This window comes from Salmo salar, chromosome 05 (genome assembly GCF_965601325.2).
Source record: "Salmo salar chromosome 05, fSalSal1, whole genome shotgun sequence".
Taxonomy (NCBI): Eukaryota; Metazoa; Chordata; class Actinopteri; order Salmoniformes; family Salmonidae; genus Salmo; species Salmo salar.
The window spans coordinates 84512362-84533616 of record NC_138295.1 but is presented as its reverse complement, the minus strand read 5'-3'; the positions used below and the strand labels follow the sequence as shown (position 1 = coordinate 84533616).

At 46.3% G+C, this 21255-nt stretch overlaps 1 protein-coding gene across 1 annotated transcript in view; it reads right to left on the bottom strand.

The window, feature by feature from the left end:
• The window catches only part of LOC106596065 (rap guanine nucleotide exchange factor 5), a 107308-nt gene that overhangs the window by 37012 nt on the left and 49041 nt on the right, over nt 1-21255 (bottom strand). Inside the window, exons 4-7 of the mRNA XM_082975792.1 lie at nt 10860-10938; nt 5865-6012; nt 5386-5483; nt 1049-1079 (exon numbers count right to left, since the gene is read on the bottom strand). Of these exons, the coding sequence (XP_082831918.1) occupies nt 1049-1079; nt 5386-5483; nt 5865-6012; nt 10860-10938 (356 nt within the window). The remainder of the gene's footprint in view (nt 1-1048; nt 1080-5385; nt 5484-5864; nt 6013-10859; nt 10939-21255) is intronic.

Here is a 21255-nt window from a genome sequence, read left to right as displayed (position 1 = left end):
CCAGAAAAGGGGCTGTTTGTTATTGCAGGTTGGTCAGGGCGTGGCAGGGGGTGTTTGTTTAGGGTGTGTCGGGGTTGTTTGGGTTATGTTCTATGTTAGTGTATTTCTATGTTATTTCTAGTTGGTATATTTCCTCTGTTTCACTTTCTGTTGGTTAGGTCTACGTTAGGCACGCACCTGTTTTGTATTAGTTGTTAGTGGGGGGGGGGTCTATTTAGTCTAGCTAGGTAGGATTGTTTTTTGTGCGTGATTGTTCTATGTCAGGACGTATGTTGTTTGAGGAACAAGTGTTACCCTCTGCCTGTGATTTTCGCAGAGGTTATTGTGGGCTGCGTCCCTGCATTGTGTTGGGCTGGGTTTTTGAGCATTTGTTTTATGCGGCCTGCCCTACCTAGTTTTCGGTCTGAGTGGATACCCATTAAAAGTGTGTTCACAGATTTTTCTGTCTCCTGCGCTTGACTTCACCTCTCCTGCTTCCTTGAGCCACCCCCTGACACTAACAGATTTCCAGAATGAAAAACCACGGTGCTGATTTGCTGTAGTTTTAACTCAGAAAACTTGGGGGCCAACTCTTACCACAGGGGGTTGGTGGAACCTTAATTAGGGAGGATGGGCTCGTGGTAATGGCTGGAGTGGAATGGTATCAAGTACATCCAACACATGGTTTCCATGGTTTCCATGTGTTTGATGCTATTCCATTCGCTGTCCTCCCCTCAGCAGCCTCCTGTGACTCATACAATAGCTCCATTACCTCTCATGCAGTTTGTCCTCTTACCTTTCTGTGGGGTGAATACTCATCTCATGCAGTTTTGTCCTCTTACCTTTCTGTGGGGTGAATACTCATCTCATGCAGTTTGGCCTCTTACCTTTCTGTGGGGTGAATACTCATCTCATGCAGTTTTGTCCTCTTACCTTTCTGTGGGGTGAATACTCATCTCATGCAGTTTGGCCTCTTACCTTTCTGTGGGGTGAATACTAATTTCATGCAGTTTTGTCCTCTTACCTTTCTGTGGGGTGAATACTCATCTCATGCAGTTTGGCCTCTTACCTTTCTGTGGGGTGAATACTCCTCCGCTGTACTGGAGAGAGAAACAAAATCAAACAATTAGACCATGAGACAAGAACGACAAAAAAAAACAATACACACACTCGTTTGGACCGTTTCAATCAACTCTTTTTTTTTTTTTTTTTTCACCTTTATTTAACCAGTTAGGCAAGTTGAGAACAAGTTTTCATTTACAATTGCAACCTGGGCAAGATAAAGCAAAGCAGTTTGACACATACAACAACACAGAGTTACACATGGAGTAAAAACAAACCTACAGTCAATAATAGTAGTAGAAAAATAAGTCTATATACAAAGTGAGCAAATGAGGTGAGATAAGGGAGGTAAAGGCAAAAAAGGCCATGGTGGCGAAGTAAATACAATATAGCAAGTAAAACACTGTAATGGTAGATTTGCAGTTTAAGAAAGTGCAAAGTAGAAATAGAAATAATGGGGTGCAAAGGAGCTAAATAAATAAATAAATACAGTAGGGGAAGAGGTAGTTGTTTGGGCTAAATTATAGCTGGGCTAAGTACAGGTGCAGTAATCTGTGAGCTGCTCTGACAGCTGGTGCTTAAAGCTAGTGAGGGAGATAAGTGTTTCCAGTTTTAGAGATTTTTTATGTTCGTTCCTGTCATTGGCAGCAGAGAACTGGAAGGAGAGGCGGCCGAAGGAGGAATTGGCTTTGGGGGTGACCAGAGAGATATACCTGCTGGAGCGCGTGCTACAGGTGGGTGCTGCTATGGTGACCAGCGAGCTGAGATAAGGGGGGACTTTACCTAGCAGGGTCTTGTAGATGACCTGGAGCCAGTGGGTTTGGCGACGATTATGAAGCGAAGGCCAGCCAACGAGAGCGTACAGGTCGCAGTGGTGGGTAGTATATGGGGCTTTGGTGACAAAACGGATGGCACTGTGATAGACTGCATCCAATTTATTGAGTAGGGTATTGGAGACTATTTTGTAAATGATGTCGCCGAAGTCGAGGATCGGTAGGATGGTCAGATTTACGAGGGTATGTTTGGCACCATGAGTGAAAGATGCTTTGTTGAGAAATAGGAAGCCAATTCTAGATTTAACTGGATTGGAGATGTTTGATGTGAGTCTGGAAGGAGAGTTTACAGTCTAGCCAGACACCTAGGTATTTGTAGTTGTCCACATATTCTAAGTCATAACCGTCCAGAGTAGTGATGCTGGACGGGCGGTAGTACTGTGATTTTAACCTGGTAGTACTGTGATTTACCATTTATCAACTAGTAACCTGGTAGTACTGTGATTTTCCATCAATCAACTAGATTAGTCAAGGCTAGGTGACATGAGTCACGGTCCTGATTAGAAAAGTCAAGGTTAGGTGACATGGGTCATGGTCCTGATTAAAGGTGCAATATGTAGAAAACGGTCCACCATTTCCTGGTTGCTAACATTCAAATAGTTTGCCTAATTTCAGTTTATGTGACAAAACAAGCAATGTATGGTGTAGAGAATCATTGTACCATCTAAACCGCTGTGAAATATATTTTCAATAACCAAAAATATTGTATTTTCAGCTGTTTGAAGCTGGTGTACAAAACCGAAAGTAATCTCAAAAACGGGAAGCACAGAAATAGCACCCATAGAACAGATTTACCACTCCTTAGACTTGCTTTCAATTATAATAACAGATTTATAACTCACATTTCTATGTGAATTTGGTAGGGAGGGAGTAGGTGAGGAGAAGGAAGGTAGGAGGGATGAGGGGAGGGTTGACATGGGATGTGTCCCACTCAATGGACACATGTTCTATATTCTGGGTGTTCTTGGATGTGTGCGTTTGTCAGCAAGGAAGGAATCCTCAATGCTATTGGCAATATTAGAACCAACAGTAGAAATGGAACAACAGGCCTCTCTGTCACAGGTTGTGCTTTCCCAGATATTCTTCCTACGTGTCTTAGACCCCGGATACAGAAGGAGAGGAACTCAGAGACCCCAACAGCACAACAACACATACCCCAAACAGTACAACAACACAGCCCCAAACAGTACAACAACACAGCCCCAAACAGGACAACAACACAGCCCCAAACAGGACAACAACACATCCCCAAACAAGACAACAACACAGCCCCAAACAGGACAACAACACAGCCCCAAACAGGACAACAACACAGCCCCAAACAGTACAACAACACAACTCCAAACGGGACAACAACACATCCCCAAACAGTACAACAACACAGCCCCAAACAGGTTGACAACACAGCCCCAAACAGTACAACAACACACTCCCCAAACAGTACAACAACACTCTCCCCAAACGGGACAACAACACAACCGCAAACGAGACAACAACACAGCCCCAAACAGTACAACAACACAGCCCCAAACAGTACAACACAGCTCCAAACAGCACAACAGCACAGCCACAAACAGCACAACAACAACAGCCCAAATTAGCACAACAGCCCCAAACAGAGCAACAACACAGGCCCAAACACTGCAACTACTCTTAATTTATCAATGGATTAATTTAGTATGAATACAGTTGAGATCATAAAAACAGCCCTCGACAGTACATGTTTCCATTCATGGGTGGTGGTGTTGGAGGACACATGACTCTCTCTGCCTCTAGGACAGTTGATCTATATTCATAAGTGTTTTCAGTTTTGACTCACTCTTTTAGTACAAAAAAACGCATCTCAAATGTCACCCTATTCTCTTTACAGGCCAATAGGGAGTAGTGTGATAGGCCTATAGGGCTCTGGTCAGAATTAATGCACTATACAGGGAAAAGTGTGCCATTTGACATGCACACAAAGTCACATTTCCTATTTACCAGCTACATGTTCGGAATTCACACTTAGGAGAAATAATCCACACATACATTACACATAAACACACTATATATCCAAAAGTGTGTGGACACCCCTTGAAATTAGTGCATTCGGCTATTTCAGCTATCTCAGCCACACCTGAAATAGCCAGTGTATAAAATCAAGCACATAGCCATTTCCATAGACAAACATTGGCAATAGAATGGCCTTACTGAAGAGCTCAACATGGGGCTGTCATAGGATGCCACCATTCTAACAAGTCAGTTAGTAAAAATGTGTGCCCTGCAAGAGCTGCCCTGGTCAACTGTAATTGCTGTTATTGTGAAGTGGAAATATCTAGGATCAACAACGGCTCAGCCGCGAAGTGGTAGGCCACACAAGCTCACAGAACGCGTAGCTCTTCTGTTCTCGGTTGCATCACTCACCACTGATTTCCGAACTGCCTCCGGAAGCAATGTCAGCACAAGAACTGGTCATCGGGAGCTTCATGAAATGGGTTATTGTGGCCGAGCAGCTGCGTACAAGCCTAAGATCACCATGCGCAATGCCAAGCATCGGCTGGAGTGGTGTAAAGCTAGCCGCCATTGTAATCTGGAGAAGTGGAAACACGTTCTCTGGAGTGATGAATCACGCTTCACCATCTGGCAGTCCGACAGACTAATCTGGATTTGGCAGATGCCAGGAGAACGCTACCTGCACGAATGCATAGTGCCAACTGTAAAGTTTGGTGGAGGATGAATAATGGTCTGGGGCTGTTTTGCATGGTTTGGGCTAGGCCACTTAGTTCCAATGAAGGGAAATCTTAACGCTACATTATACAATGACATTCTAGACGATACTGTGCTTCCAACTTTCAAATCAAATAAAATCAAATGTATTTATTAAGCCCTTCTTACATCAGCTGATATCTCAAAGTGCTGTACAGAAACCCAGCCTAAAACCCCAAACAGCTAGCAATGCAGGTGTAGAAGCACGGTGGCTAGGAAAAACTCGCTAGAAAGGCCAGAACCTAGGAAGAAACCTAGAGAGGAAGCAGGCTATGAGGGGTGGCCAGTCCTCTTCTGGCTGTGCCGGGTGGAGATTTGTGGCAACAGTTTGGGGAAGGCCCTTTCCTGTTTCAGCATGACAATGCCCCCCTGCACGAAGCAAGGTCCATACAGAAATGGTTTGTCGAGATCGGTGTGGAAGAGCTTGACTGGCCTGCACAGAGCCCTGACCTCAACCCATCAAACACCTTTCAGAAGAATTTGAACGCCGACTGTGAGCCAGGACTAATTGCTCAACATCAGTGCCCGACCTCACTAATGATCGTGTGGCTGAATGGAAGCAAGTCCCCGCAGCTATGTTCCAACATCTATTGGAAAGCCTGGAGGCTGTTATAGCAGCAAAGGGGGGGGGGGGCAACTCCATATTAATGTCAATGATTTTGTAATGAGATGTTCGACGAGCAGGTGTCCACATACCTTTGGTCATGCAGTGTAACTAATTCATCATATAACATTTTTCCATTATTCAATTCCTATGGCCACTCACTGTCTGCGATGCAGCCGCAAGAGTTTCTGTAGGTCCTTCTGCTCCTTCTCTAGAGTTGGATACTCATAAAGGTCATCCAGGAGGAAACGATACAATGTCTGAAACACAAAGACAACATCTAATGTCTGTTTTCAATGTCTGATACACAAAGACAACATCTAATGTCTGTTTTCAATGTCTGAAACACAAAGACAACATATAATGTCTGTTTTCAATGTCTGATTCACAAAGACAACATCTAATGTCTGTTTTCAGCCTCCCATATACAAAGACAACATCTAATGTATGTTTTCACCCTCCCATATCATCATGATATCACTTATTTTAGGGTCATCTCACTGTCCCATATCCTTAGCCTAGCCCCACATTTGTCTTCCCAACTCCTTATAAATGACTAGAGGAGTTTGAAAGAAAGCACAAACAAATCTGGAAACAGGCTATAATACCCCTTCTTCTTCTCCTCCCTCGCTCTGTCATACCTTCATGAAGAGTTTAACATGCTCGTCTTCTCGTAGGAAGTCTCTGTACAGTGTTGTCCACTGTGTCACCAGGTGCAGGACCTGACGTTTCCTGTCCAGAACCTCCTTCCCTTTGTCTTTCCCCTGGTGGTGTCTCCTTGAACAATAGGTGGGCTCCATGAGTTAAGGCATCAGCACAGCAGGAGAGCGGGCTCGCAGTAGGCGTTGTGTGTATTGACATTAGCTAGGCCAACATGATCAACACCGCTATTTTTAATGTAGTCTAGAGGTATACTGTAGTCTAGAGATAAGGGTTGTGTACTGTAGTCTAGAGGTAAGGGTGGTATACTGTAGTCTAGAGGTAGGGGTGGTATACTGTAGTCTAGAGGTAATGAAGTGTAGTCTAGAGGTAAGGGTGGTATACTGTAGTCTAGAGGTAATGTACTGTAGTCTAGAGGTAAGGGTGGTATACTGTAGTCTAGAGGTAATGTACTGTAGTCTAGAGGTAAGGGTGGTATACTGTAGTCTAGAGGTAATGTACTGAAGTCTAGAGGTAAGGGTGGTATACTGTAGTCTAGAGGTAATGTACTGTAGTCTAGAGGTAAGGGTGGTATACTGTAGTCTAGAGGTAATGTACTGTAGTCTAGAGGTAAGGGTGGTGTACTGTAGTCTAGAGGTAATGTACTGTAGTCTAGAGGTAAGGGTGGTATACTGTAGTCTAGAGGTAATGTACTGTAGTCTAGAGGTAAGGGTGGTGTACTGTAGTCTAGAGGTAATGTACTGTAGTCTAGAGGTAAGGGTGGTATACTGTAGTCTAGAGGTAATGTACTGTAGTCTAGAGGTAAGGGTGGTGTACTGTAGTCTAGAGGTAATGTACTGTAGTCTAGAGGTAAGGGTGGTATACTGTAGTCTAGAGGCTACAGTATATCACCCTTACCTCTAGACTACAGTACACAACCCTTATCTCTAGACTACAGTATACCACCCTTACCTCTAGACTACAGTACACAACCCTTATCTCTAGACTACAGTATACCACCCTTACCTCTAGACTACAGTACCTTGCCTCTAGACTACAATACCTTACCTCTAGACTACAGTACCTTGCCTCTAGAATACAGTACCTAATCTCTAGACTACAGTACCTTACCTCTAGTCTAGAGGTGAAGTACTGTAGTGTAGAGGTAAGGTACTGTAGTCTAGAGATAAGGTACTGTAGTCTAGAGGTAAGGTACTGTAGTCTAGAGATAAGGTACTGTATTCTAGAGGTAAGGTACTGTAGTCTAGAGGTAAGGTACTGTAGTCCAGAGATAAGGTACTGTAGTCTAGAGATTAGGTACTGTATTCTAGAGGTAAGGTACTGTAGTCTAGAGGTAAGGTACTGTAGTCTAGAGGCAAGGTACTGTAGTCTAGAGGTAAGGGTGGTATACTGTAGTCTAGAGATAAGGGTTGTGTACTGTAGTCTAGAGGTAAGGGTGGTATACTGTAGTCTAGAGATAAGGGTTGTGTACTGTAGTCTAGAGGTAAGGGTGATATACTGTAGTCATGAGGTAAGGGTGGTATACTGTAGTCTAGAGGTAAGAGTTGTGTACTGCAGTCTAGAGGTAAGGGTTGTGTATTGTAGTCTAGAGAAAAGGTACTATAGTCTAGAGGTAAGGGTTGTTTACTGTAGTCTAGAGGTAAGGGTTGTATACTGTAGTCTAGAGTTAAGGGTGATATACTGTAGTCTAGAGGTAAGAGTTGTGTACTGTAGTCTAGAGGTAAGGGTGGTATAGTGTAGTCTAGAGTTAAGGGTGATATACTGTAGTCTAGAGGTAAGAGTTGTATACTGTAGTCTAGAGGCAAGGTACTGTAGCCTAGAGATGAGGTACTGTAGTCTAGAGGCAAGGTACTGTAGTCTAGAGGTGAGGTACTGTAGTCTAGAGGTGAGGTACTGTAGTGTAGAGTTAAGGTACTGTAGTCTAGAGATAAGGTACTGTAGTCTAGAGGTAAGGTACTGTAGTCTAGAGGTAAGGTACTCTAGTCTAGAGATAAGGTACTGTAGTCTAGAGGTGAGGTACTGTAGTGTAGAGGTAAGGTACTGTAGTCTAGAGATAAGGTACTGTAGTCTAGAGGTAAGGTACTGTAGTCTAGAGATAAGGTACTGTATTCTAGAGGTAAGGTACTGTAGTCTAGAGGTAAGGTACTGTAGTCTAGAGATAAGGTACTGTAGTCTAGAGATTAGGTACTGTATTCTAGAGGTAAGGTACTGTAGTCTAGAGGTAAGGTACTGTAGTCTAGAGGCAAGGTACTGTAGTCTATAGGTAAGGGTGGTATACTGTAGTCTAGAGATAAGGGTTGTGTACTGTAGTCTAGAGGTAAGGTACTGTAGTCTAGAGGTAAGGGTGGTATACTGTAGTCTAGAGATAAGGGTTGTGTACTGTAGTCTAGAGGTAAGGGTGGTATACTGTAGTCTAGAAATAAGGGTTGTGTACTGTAGTCTAGAGGTAAGGGTGGTATACTGTAGTCTAGAGGTAATGGTGGTATACTGTAGTCTAGAGGTAAGGTACTGTAGCCTAGAGATACGTTACTCTAGTCTAGAGGTAAGGGTGGTATACTGTAGTCTAGAGATAAGGGTTGTGTACTGTAGTCTAGAGTTAAGGATGGTATACTGTAGTCTAGAGATAAGGGTTGTGTACTGTAGTCTAGAGGTAAGGGTGATATACTGTAGTCTAGAGGTAAGAGTTGTGTACTGTAGTCTAGAGGTAAGGGTTGTGTATTGTAGTCTAGAGAAAAGGTACTATAGTCTAGAGGTAAGGGTTGTGTACTGTAGTCTAGAGGTAAGGGTTGTTTACTGTAGTCTAGAGGTAAGGGTTGTATACTGTAGTCTAGAGGTAAGGGTGGTGTACTGTAGTCTAGAGGTAAGGGTTGTATACTATAGTCTAGAGGTAAGGGTGGTATACTGTAGTCTAGAGGTAAGGGTTGTGTACTGTAGTCTAGAGATAAGGGTGGTATACTATAGTCTAGAGGTAAGGGTGGTATACTGTAGTCTAGAGGTAAGGGTTGTTTACTGTAGTCTAGAGGTAATGGTGGTATACTGTAGTCTAGAGGTAAGAATTGTGTACTGTAGTCTAGAGGTAAGGGTTGTGTATTGTAGTCTAGAGAAAAGGTACTATAGTCTAGAGGTAAGGGTTGTGTACTGTAGTCTAGAGGTAAGGGTTGTTTACTGTAGTCTAGAGGTAAGGGTTGTATACTATAGTCTAGAGGTAAGGGTGGTATACTGTAGTCTAGAGGTAATGGTGGTATACTGTAGTCTAGAGGTAAGGGTGGTATACTGTAGTCTAGAGATAAGGGTTGTGTACTGTAGTCTAGAGGTAAGGTACTGTAGTCTAGAGGTAAGGGTGGTATACTGTAGTCTAGAGATAAGGGTTGTGTACTGTAGTCTAGAGGTAAGGGTGGTATACTGTAGTCTAGAAATAAGGGTTGTGTACTGTAGTCTAGAGGTAAGGGTGGTATACTGTAGTCTAGAGGTAATGGTGGTATACTGTAGTCTAGAGGTAAGGTACTGTAGCCTAGAGATACGTTACTCTAGTCTAGAGGTAAGGGTGGTATACTGTAGTCTAGAGATAAGGGTTGTGTACTGTAGTCTAGAGGTAAGGATGGTATACTGTAGTCTAGAGATAAGGGTTGTGTACTGTAGTCTAGAGGTAAGGGTGATATACTGTAGTCTAGAGGTAAGAGTTGTGTACTGTAGTCTAGAGGTAAGGGTTGTGTATTGTAGTCTAGAGAAAAGGTACTATAGTCTAGAGGTAAGGGTTGTGTACTGTAGTCTAGAGGTAAGGGTTGTTTACTGTAGTCTAGAGGTAAGGGTTGTATACTGTAGTCTAGAGGTAAGGGTGGTGTACTGTAGTCTAGAGGTAAGGGTTGTATACTATAGTCTAGAGGTAAGGGTGGTATACTGTAGTCTAGAGGTAAGGGTTGTGTACTGTAGTCTAGAGATAAGGGTGGTATACTATAGTCTAGAGGTAAGGGTGGTATACTGTAGTCTAGAGGTAAGGGTTGTTTACTGTAGTCTAGAGGTAATGGTGGTATACTGTAGTCTAGAGGTAAGAATTGTGTACTGTAGTCTAGAGGTAAGGGTTGTGTATTGTAGTCTAGAGAAAAGGTACTATAGTCTAGAGGTAAGGGTTGTGTACTGTAGTCTAGAGGTAAGGGTTGTTTACTGTAGTCTAGAGGTAAGGGTTGTATACTATAGTCTAGAGGTAAGGGTGGTATACTGTAGTCTAGAGGTAATGGTGGTATACTGTAGTCTAGAGGTAAGAGTTGTGTACTGTAGTCTAGAGGTAAGGGTTGTGTATTGTAGTCTAGAGAAAAGGTACTATAGTCTAGAGGTAAGGTAGTGTAGTCTAGAGGTAATGGTTGTGTACTGTAGTCTAGAGGTACGGGTTGTTTACTGTAGTCTAGAGGTAAGGGTTGTATACTATAGTCTAGAGGTAAGGGTTGTGTACTGTAGTCTAGAGGTAAGGGTGGTATACTGTAGTCTAGAGGTAAGGGTTGTATACTGTAGTCTAGATGTAAGGGTGGTATACTGTAGTCTAGAGGTAAGGGTTGTATACTGTAGTCTAGAGGTAAGGGTTGTATACTGTAGTCTAGAGGTAAGGGTTGTATACTGTAGTCTAGAGGTAAGGGTTGTATACTGTAGTCTAGAGGTAAGGGTGGTATACTGTAGTCTAGAGGTAAGGGTTGTGTACTGTAGTCTAGAGGCAAGGGTTGTGTACTGTAGTCTAGAGGTAAGGGTGGTATACTGTAGTCTAGAGGTAAGAGTTGTATACTGTAGTCTAGAGGTTAGGGTTGTGTACTGTAGTCTAGAGGTAAGGGTGGTGTACTGTAGTCTAGAGGTAATGGTTGTATACTGTAGTCTAGAGGTAATGGTTGTATACTGTAGTCTAGAGGTAAGGGTTGTATACTCTAGTCTAGTGATAAGGGTGGTGTACTATATTCTAGAGGTGACCACCACAGCCGGAAGTAGAAGGATATTGTCCCAGAAGAGCTTGACACAGATCACTGGTTGACATGAACACCAGGTATGTCAGCAGGAAGTCATCCAGGAGGGGCTCTGTAAAACAGGAAACACATAATTTACAACAGCATCCAATAGAACTGGCTAAAACTCAGTAGTGGAAAAAGTACTCAATAGTAATACTTAAGTAAAAGTAAAGACACCTTCATAGAAATGACTCAAGTAAAAGTGAAAGTCACCCAGTAAAATACTACTTGTGTAAAAGGCTAAAAGTATTTGGTTTTAAATATACTTAAGAGTCAAAAGTAAATGGAATTGCTAAAATGTACTTAAGTATCAAAAGTAAAAGTATAAATAATTTCAAATTCCTTATATTAAGCAAACCAGACAGATCAAATAGCCAGGGGTACACTTCAACACTCAGATATAATTTACAAACGAAGCATTTGTGTTTAGTGAGTCCGCCAGATCAGAGGCAGTAGGGATGACCAGGGATATTCTCTTGATAAGTGTGTGAATTGGACAATTTTTGGGTGTCAGGCTAAATGTATGGAGTAAAAATTATATTATTTTCTTTAGGAATGTAAAAGTAAAAAAAATATAAATAGTAAATTACAGATACTCAAAAAAACAACTAAAGAAGTACTTTAAAGTATTTTTACTTAAGTAGTTTACACCACTGCTAAAACGTATTCAAATCCAATGTAATTGGATAGAATTGAATGAATTGAATACATTTATTAAACATTTTAAATGTAAAGCTTGTATGATCATTAAAGCTACCTTCAAGTATCAGTAGGTTTCTTCAAAGATGCAGACCATCCAAAAATGTGCTCATAAATATATATATATATATTTCTGATCTCTGAAAAGTGAATTCCACCCTCTGACCTCTTTTGTAACGTTGATCTTTTCCTATATGAATCTAAACTCCTCCCACCGCCTGTTACGGTTGGCTCCAACGCCATCCAGCTCTCTGCTCCACCTACAGCCTCTCTATGTTCCCACTGTGTCCAGCTCTCCTCCCACTTACAGCCTCTCTATGTTCCCACTGTGTCCAGCTCTCCTTCCACCTACAGCCTCTCTATGTTCACACTGTGTCCAGCTCTCCTTCCACCTACAGCCTCTCTATGTTCCCACTGTGTCCAGCTCTCCTTCCACCTACAGCCTCTCTATGTTCCCACTGTGTCCAGCTCTCCTTCCACCTACAGCCTCTCTATGTTCACACTGTGTCCAGCTCTCCTCCCACCTACAGCCTCTCTGTGTTCCCACTGTGTCCAGCTCTCCTTCCACCTACAGCCTCTCTATGTTCCCACTGTGTCCAGCTCTCCTTCCACCTACAGCCTCTCTATGTTCCCACTGTGTCCAGCTCTCTGCTCCACCTACAGCCTCTCTATGTTCCCACTGTGTCCAGCTCTCCTTCCACCTACAGCCTCTCTATGTTCCCACTGTGTCCAGCTCTCTGCTCCACCTACAGCCTCTCTATGTTCCCACTGTGTCCAGCTCTCTGCTCCACCTACAGCCTCTCTGTGTTCACACTGTGTCCAGCTCTCCTTCCACCTACAGCCTCTCTATGTTCCCACTGTGTCCAGCTCTCTGCTCCACCTACAGCCTCTCTATGTTCCCACTGTGTCCAGCTCTCCTTCCACCTACAGCCTCTCTGTGTTCCCACTGTGTCCTGCTCTCCTCCCACCTACAGCCTCTCTATGTTCACACTGTGTCCAGCTCTCTGCTCCACCTACAGCCTCTCTATGTTCCCACTGTGTCCAGCTCTCTGCTCCACCTACAGCCTCTCTATGTTCACACTGTGTCCAGCTCTCCTTCCACCTACAACCTCTCTGTGTTCACACTGTGTCCAGCTCTCCTTCCACCTACAGCCTCTCTATGTTCCCACTGTGTCCAGCTCTCCTTCCACCTACAGACTCTCTATGTTCACACTGTGTCCAGCTCTCCTTCCACCTACAGCCTCTCTATGTTCCCACTGTGTCCAGCTCTCCTTCCACCTACAGCCTCTCTATGTTCATACTGTGTCCAGCTCTCTGCTCCACCTACAGCCTCTCTATGTTCCCACTGTGTCCAGCTCTCCTTCCACCTACATCCTCTCTATGTTCCCACAGTGTCCAGCTCTCTGCTCCACCTACAGCCTCTCTATGTCCCCACTGTGTCCAGCTCTCTGCTCCACCTACAGCCTCTCTATGTTCCCACTGTGTCCAGCTCTCTGCTCCACCTACAGCCTCTCTGTGTTCCCACTGTGTCCAGCTCTCCTCCCACCTACAGCCTCTCTATGTTCCCACTGTGTCCAGCTCTCCTTCCACCTACAGCCCTCTATGTTCCCACTGTGTCCAGCTCTCTGCTCCACCTACAGCCTCTCTGTGTTCCCACTGTGTCCAGCTCTCCTTCCACCTACAGCCTCTCTATGTTCCCACTGTGTCCAGCTCTCTGCTCCACCTACAGCCTCTCTATGTTCACACTGTGTCCAGCTCTCCTTCCACCTACAGCCTCTCTGTGTTCCCACTGTGTCCAGCTCTCCTTCCACCTACAGCCTCTCTATGTTCCCACTGTGTCCAGCTCTCCTTCCACCTACAGCCTCTCTGTGTTCCCACTGTGTCCAGCTCTCCTTCCACCTACAGCCTCTCTATGTTCCCACTGTGTCCAGCTCTCTGCTCCACCTACAGCCTCTCTATGTTCACACTGTGTCCAGCTCTCCTTCCACCTACAGCCTCTCTATGTTCCCACAGTGTCCAGCTCTCTGCTCCACCTACAGCCTCTCTATGTTCACACTGTGTCCAGCTCTCCTTCCACCTACAGCCTCTCTGTGTTCCCACTGTGTCCAGCTCTCTGCTCCACCTACAGCCTCTCTGTGTTCCCACTGTGTCCAGCTCTCTGCTCCACCTACAGCCTCTCTATGTTCCCACTGTGTCCAGCTCTCTGCTCCACCTACAGCCTCTCTATGTTCACACTGTGTCCAGCTCTCCTCCCACCTACAGCCTCTCTATGTTCCCACTGTGTCCAGCTCTCCTTCCACCTACAGCCTCTCTATGTTCCCACTGTGTCCAGCTCTCCTTCCACCTACAGCCTCTCTATGTTCCCACAGTGTCCAGCTCTCCTTCCACCTACAGCCCTCTATGTTCCCACTGTGTCCAGCTCTCTGCTCCACCTACAGCCTCTCTATGTTCCCACTGTGTCCAGCTCTCTGCTCCACCTACAGCCTCTCTATGTTCCCACTGTGTCCAGCTCTCCTTCCACCTACAGCCTCTCTATGTTCCCACTGTGTCCAGCTCTCCTTCCACCTACAGCCTCTCTATGTTCCCACTCTGTCCAGCTCTCCTTCCACCTACAGCCTCTCTATGTTCCCACTGTGTCCAGCTCTCCTCCCACTTACAGCCTCTCTATGTTCCCACTGTGTCCAGCTCTCCTTCCACCTACAGCCTCTCTATGTTCCCACTGTGTCCAGCTCTCCTTCCACCTACAGCCTCTCTATGTTCACACTGTGTCCAGCTCTCCTCCCACCTACAGCCTCTCTGTGTTCCCACTGTGTCCAGCTCTCCTTCCACCTACAGCCTCTCTATGTTCCCACTGTGTCCAGCTCTCCTTCCACCTACAGCCTCTCTATGTTCCCACTGTGTCCAGCTCTCTGCTCCACCTACAGCCTCTCTATGTTCCCACTGTGTCCAGCTCTCCTTCCACCTACAGCCTCTCTATGTTCCCACTGTGTCCAGCTCTCTGCTCCACCTACAGCCTCTCTATGTTCCCACTGTGTCCAGCTCTCTGCTCCACCTACAGCCTCTCTGTGTTCACACTGTGTCCAGCTCTCCTTCCACCTACAGCCTCTCTATGTTCCCACTGTGTCCAGCTCTCTGCTCCACCTACAGCCTCTCTATGTTCCCACTGTGTCCAGCTCTCCTTCCACCTACAGCCTCTCTGTGTTCCCACTGTGTCCTGCTCTCCTCCCACCTACAGCCTCTCTATGTTCACACTGTGTCCAGCTCTCTGCTCCACCTACAGCCTCTCTATGTTCCCACTGTGTCCAGCTCTCTGCTCCACCTACAGCCTCTCTATGTTCACACTGTGTCCAGCTCTCCTTCCACCTACAGCCTCTCTGTGTTCACACTGTGTCCAGCTCTCCTTCCACCTACAGCCTCTCTATGTTCCCACTGTGTCCAGCTCTCCTTCCACCTACAGACTCTCTATGTTCCCACTGTGTCCAGCTCTCCTTCCACCTACAGCCTCTCTATGTTCATACTGTGTCCAGCTCTCTGCTCCACCTACAGCCTCTCTATGTTCCCACTGTGTCCAGCTCTCCTTCCACCTACATCCTCTCTATGTTCCCACAGTGTCCAGCTCTCTGCTCCACCTACAGCCTCTCTATGTCCCCACTGTGTCCAGCTCTCTGCTCCACCTACAGCCTCTCTATGTTCCCACTGTGTCCAGCTCTCTGCTCCACCTACAGCCTCTCTGTGTTCCCACTGTGTCCAGCTCTCCTCCCACCTACAGCCTCTCTATGTTCCCACTGTGTCCAGCTCTCCTTCCACCTACAGCCCTCTATGTTCCCACTGTGTCCAGCTCTCTGCTCCACCTACAGCCTCTCTGTGTTCCCACTGTGTCCAGCTCTCCTTCCACCTACAGCCTCTCTATGTTCCCACTGTGTCCAGCTCTCTGCTCCACCTACAGCCTCTCTATGTTCACACTGTGTCCAGCTCTCCTTCCACCTACAGCCTCTCTGTGTTCCCACTGTGTCCAGCTCTCCTTCCACCTACAGCCTCTCTATGTTCCCACTGTGTCCAGCTCTCCTTCCACCTACAGCCTCTCTGTGTTCCCACTGTGTCCAGCTCTCCTTCCACCTACAGCCTCTCTATGTTCCCACTGTGTCCAGCTCTCTGCTCCACCTACAGCCTCTCTATGTTCACACTGTGTCCAGCTCTCCTTCCACCTACAGCCTCTCTATGTTCCCACAGTGTCCAGCTCTCTGCTCCACCTACAGCCTCTCTATGTTCACACTGTGTCCAGCTCTCCTTCCACCTACAGCCTCTCTGTGTTCCCACTGTGTCCAGCTCTCTGCTCCACCTACAGCCTCTCTGTGTTCCCACTGTGTCCAGCTCTCTGCTCCACCTACAGCCTCTCTATGTTCCCACTGTGTCCAGCTCTCTGCTCCACCTACAGCCTCTCTATGTTCACACTGTGTCCAGCTCTCCTCCCACCTACAGCCTCTCTATGTTCCCACTGTGTCCAGCTCTCCTTCCACCTACAGCCTCTCTATGTTCCCACTGTGTCCAGCTCTCCTTCCACCTACAGCCTCTCTATGTTCCCACAGTGTCCAGCTCTCCTTCCACCTACAGCCCTCTATGTTCCCACTGTGTCCAGCTCTCTGCTCCACCTACAGCCTCTCTATGTTCCCACTGTGTCCAGCTCTCCTTCCACCTACAGCCTCTCTATGTTCCCACTGTGTCCAGCTCTCCTCCCACTTACAGCCTCTCTATGTTCCCACTGTGTCCAGCTCTCCTTCCACCTACAGCCTCTCTATGTTCACACTGTGTCCAGCTCTCCTTCCACCTACAGCCTCTCTGTGTTCCCACTGTGTCCAGCTCTCCTTCCACCTACAGCCTCTCTATGTTCCCACTGTGTCCAGCTCTCCTTCCACCTACAGCCTCTCTATGTTCCCACTGTGTCCAGCTCTCCTTCCACCTACAGCCTCTCTATGTTCCCACAGTGTCCAGCTCTCTGCTCCACCTACAGCCTCTCTATGTTCCCACTGTGTCCAGCTCTCCTTCCACCTACAGCCTCTCTATGTTCCCACTGTGTCCAGCTCTCCTTCCATCTACATCCTCTCTATGTTCCCACAGTGTCCAGCTCTCTGCTCCACCTACAGCCTCTCTATGTTCCCACTGTGTCCAGCTCTCCTTCCACCTACAGCCTCTCTGTGTTCCCACTGTGTCCAGCTCTCTGCTCCACCTACAGCCTCTCTGTGTTCCCACTGTGTCCAGCTCTCCTTCCACCTACAGCCTCTCTATGTTCCCACTGTGTCCAGCTCTCCTTCCACCTACAGCCTCTCTGTGTTCCCACTGTGTCCAGCTCTCCTCCCACCTACAGCCTCTCTATGTTCACACTGTGTCCAGCTCTCTGCTCCACCTACAGCCTCTCTATGTTCACACTGTGTCCAGCTCTCCTTCCACCTACAGCCTCTCTATGTTCCCACTGTGTCCAGCTCTCTGCTCCACCTACAGCCTCTCTATGTTCCCACTGTGTCCAGCTCTCCTTCCACCTACAGCCTCTCTATGTTCCCACTGTGTCCAGCTCTCTGCTCCACCTACAGCCTCTCTATGTTCCCACTGTGTCCAGCTCTCCTTCCACCTACAGCCTCTCTATGTTCCCACTGTGTCCAGCTCTCTGCTCCACCTACAGCCTCTCTATGTTCCCACTGTGTCCAGCTCTCCTTCCACCTACAGCCTCTCTATGTTCACACTGTGTCCAGCTCTCCTTCCACCTTCAGCCTCTCTGTGTTCCCACTGTGTCCAGCTCTCCTTCCACCTACAGCCTCTCTATGTTCCCACTGTGTCCAGCTCTCCTTCCACCTACAGCCCTCTATGTTCCCACTGTGTCCAGCTCTCTGCTCCACCTACAGCCTCTCTATGTTCCCACTGTGTCCAGCTCTCCTCCCACCTACAGCCTCTCTATGTTCCCACTGTGTCCAGCTCTCCTTCCACCTACAGCCTCTCTGTGTTCACACTGTGTCCAGCTCTCCTTCCACCTACATCCTCTCTATGTTCCCACTGTGTCCAGCTCTCCTTCCACCTACAGCCTCTCTATGTTCCCACAGTGTCCAGCTCTCTGCTCCACCTACAGCCTCTCTATGTTCCCACTGTGTCCAGCTCTCTGCTCCACCTACAGCCTCTCTATGTTCACACTGTGTCCAGCTCTCTGCTCCACCTACAGCCTCTCTATGTTCCCACTGTGTCCAGCTCTCCTTCCACCTACAGCCTCTCTATGTTCCCACTGTGTCCAGCTCTCCTTCCACCTACAGCCTCTCTATGTTCCCACTGTGTCCAGCTCTCCTTCCACCTACAGCCTCTCTATGTTCCCACTGTGTCCAGCTCTCCTCCCACTTACAGCCTCTCTATGTTCCCACTGTGTCCAGCTCTCCTTCCACCTACAGCCTCTCTATGTTCCCACTGTGTCCAGCTCTCCTCCCACCTACAGCCTCTCTGTGTTCCCACTGTGTCCAGCTCTCCTTCCACCTACAGCCTCTCTATGTTCCCACTGTGTCCAGCTCTCCTTCCACCTACAGCCTCTCTATGTTCCCACTGTGTCCAGCTCTCCTTCCACCTACATCCTCTCTATGTTCCCACTGTGTCCAGCTCTCCTTCCACCTACAGCCTCTCTATGTTCACACTGTGTCCAGCTCTCCTCCCACCTACTGCCTCTCTGTGTTCACACTGTGTCCAGCTCTTCTTCCACCTACAGCCTCTCTGTGTTCACACTGTATCCAGCTCTCCTTCCACCTACAGCCTCTTTGTGTTCACACTGTGTCCAGCTCTCCTTCCACCTACAGCCTCTCTATGTTCATACTGTGTCCAGCTCATTTAGTACTGACCTGGAAGAACACCATGGAGTTTTTCAATCACTACACTATTGAAAGTATTGAAAGTAATGTCTATTGAAATTAATTTCTTCATTGAGCAATGTGTAAAATGTATTAGCAAACCTTTGGACGGACACAAAATAAGGACCAATCTGGCAACCCCAATGCATTGTGGGGAAAAAAAGTTACATTTGAAAATATTAATACAATCATTGAGAAAAGCATCCCCCATGCAGAGAATTTATGAATATTTATCCCCTACACAATGTCTAAGTGTTGTGATAGCAATATGCAAAAGCACATTGGCTTAAAGAAATCATTAAGGAAAAAGGATTTTAATTAGATAAGGGTGACAGGTCTCAACCAGTGAAAGTAATGACTCCTAACAATCAGTGAAAGATCCTCGTGCAATGTGAAAATGACTCTGGAACACATATAGAGCCCGTCCCAAATGGCAACTTATTCCCTTGTGTTCCACTTTTGACCAGGGCCCATCTAGGGAATTGGGTCCTATTTGGGACACAGCTTATAGACTTTGGAAATGAGAATGTTAATTAATGAACACAGGAATGGAACACAGGTTGACAGAGAGAGAGAGATTGAGAGGGGATCTGAATGTGTGTGAGTTGATCTTTCTACTGGTCCTGACCTAGTCGACTCATCGTTATTCTAAGTTACTCAGGTAATGACTCACACGCTTTCCAATGATGATTGTTCCATTTTCATTTGCTCCCTGGATACTTAAGCTATGTCCAATGACTTTCTCCTTCCCCTGTAGCCTGACGTTACTGGTCTGTTCTGTCTGCTACAGGAAGTACCAGGGAAGATAAGGCAATAGGTTGTCAAGCTGCTGCTTGACTCTCTAACCGCCAGTGCAGTCGATGCTCTAAATCAAATTAGATTTGTTGTGGCAATCTGATGTTTGCCTAGCCTTAACCCATTGCTTTAATGTGTTTTCAAGCATCATTGACGTCGCTGCGTCCTTGTGTGCAGACATCTCAAGGTTACAGGACATGTCATTCCTAGATATTGGCTTTGATTTCATTCTTAACAAGGTCTCTGAACGTGGGTTCAGGTGAGGATGATCTAATTAACAGATTTGTCAATGTGAATATACCAACTCAGCTAGAAAATCTATTCATTTTAGTTTTTTTTAAATAATTTGTTGTGTGTTTCTTTGGTGAAAGTGCACCATTGTGAAAATAAACCGTTCCATTTGAGAGGAATTTCAAGGGATCTCATCAGAGAACTAGTCCGTGATTATTTGCTGTGTTTGTCAGTGGCATTAAGAGGTTTGTTGTTTGTTTGTAACTGCATATTTATGTCTTGAGCGTCCCGGAAACTATTATTACATAGGAAACAGGAGAAGAAGACATTTGGAAGTCCAAAAGCTTGGGGTGGGTTGACATTCTGTGTCGTGCAGGGCCAGAACTGATCGTCCAAGTTATGCAAGTCATTGAGAGGAAGGAGAGTGCCTGTGCCTGTGAGTGTGTGTGTGTGTGTTTGTGCATGCCTGTGAGTGTGTGTGTGTGTCGGTGCATATGCTTGTGAGCGTGTGTGAGTTTGTCTGTGCATGCCTGTGAGTGTGTGTCTGTGCATGCATGTCAGTGTGTGTGTGTCTGTGTGTGTCTGTGCATGCCTGTGAGCATGTGTGTGTGTCTGTGGATGCATGTCAGTGTGTGTATGTCTGTGCATGCCTGTGAGTGTATGTGTGTCTGTGCATGCCTGTGAGTGTGTGTGTGTCTGTGCATGCCTGTGAGTGTGTGTGTGTCTGTGCATGCCTGTGAGCATGTGTGTGTGTTTCCAGAAAGGGTGCCATGCCGCCAGGCCACAGAGTAAAGACAAGCTGTTCAAATCCTATTAGTCAGAATGTATTCCCTCCTCAGCTCTGTGTAAGTGTGCCTCACAGCCCAGTATTGTACATTCTCCCCTTTAATTTCACACTTACTTCCCAGGGCTTTGTGTGCTGCGTTCAGCTCCACAGAACACTACTCCCACCCTCACGTCATTATGTTAATCCACAGCACAGCATACAGCTGTAGACACATCAGTCACTCAGCTCTTTATGAGGAGAAACATGCCCACAGAGCTACATTCAACACACACACTAAAACACTGCATACTGGTACTGGCTACTACAGCAGACAACTCCCAAGACCCAGACACACATCTTGTATGATGTGCAAGAACACACACACACACACACACACACACACACACACACACACACAAGCTAATGCACACACACACACACACACACACACACACACACACACACACACACACACACACACACACACACACACACACACACTTCTTGTACAGTTGTGAATAAAATGACATTAAATTAAATCTCTTGTGCCTGTTCTTTCCAGATAACCCTGACCTGACCCGTCTGAGCAGTATCCATAATAAACACTACTATCCACTGACCTGACCCGTCTGAGCAGTATCCATAATAAACACTACTATCCACTGACCTGACCTGTCTGAGCAGTATCCATAATAAACACTACTATCCACTGAGCTGACCCGTCTGAGCAGTATCCATAATAAACACTACTATCCACTGAGCTGACCCGTCTGAGCAGTATCCATAATAAACACTACTATCCACTGAGCTGACCCGTCTGAGCAGTATCCATAATAAACACTACTATCCACTGAGCTGACCCGTCTGAGCAGTATCCATAATAAACACTACTATCCACTGACCTGACCCGTCTGAGCAGTATCCATAATAAACACTACTATCCACTGACCTGACCCGTCTGAGCAGTATCCATAATAAACACTACTATCCACTGACCTGACCCGTCTGAGCAGTATCCATAATA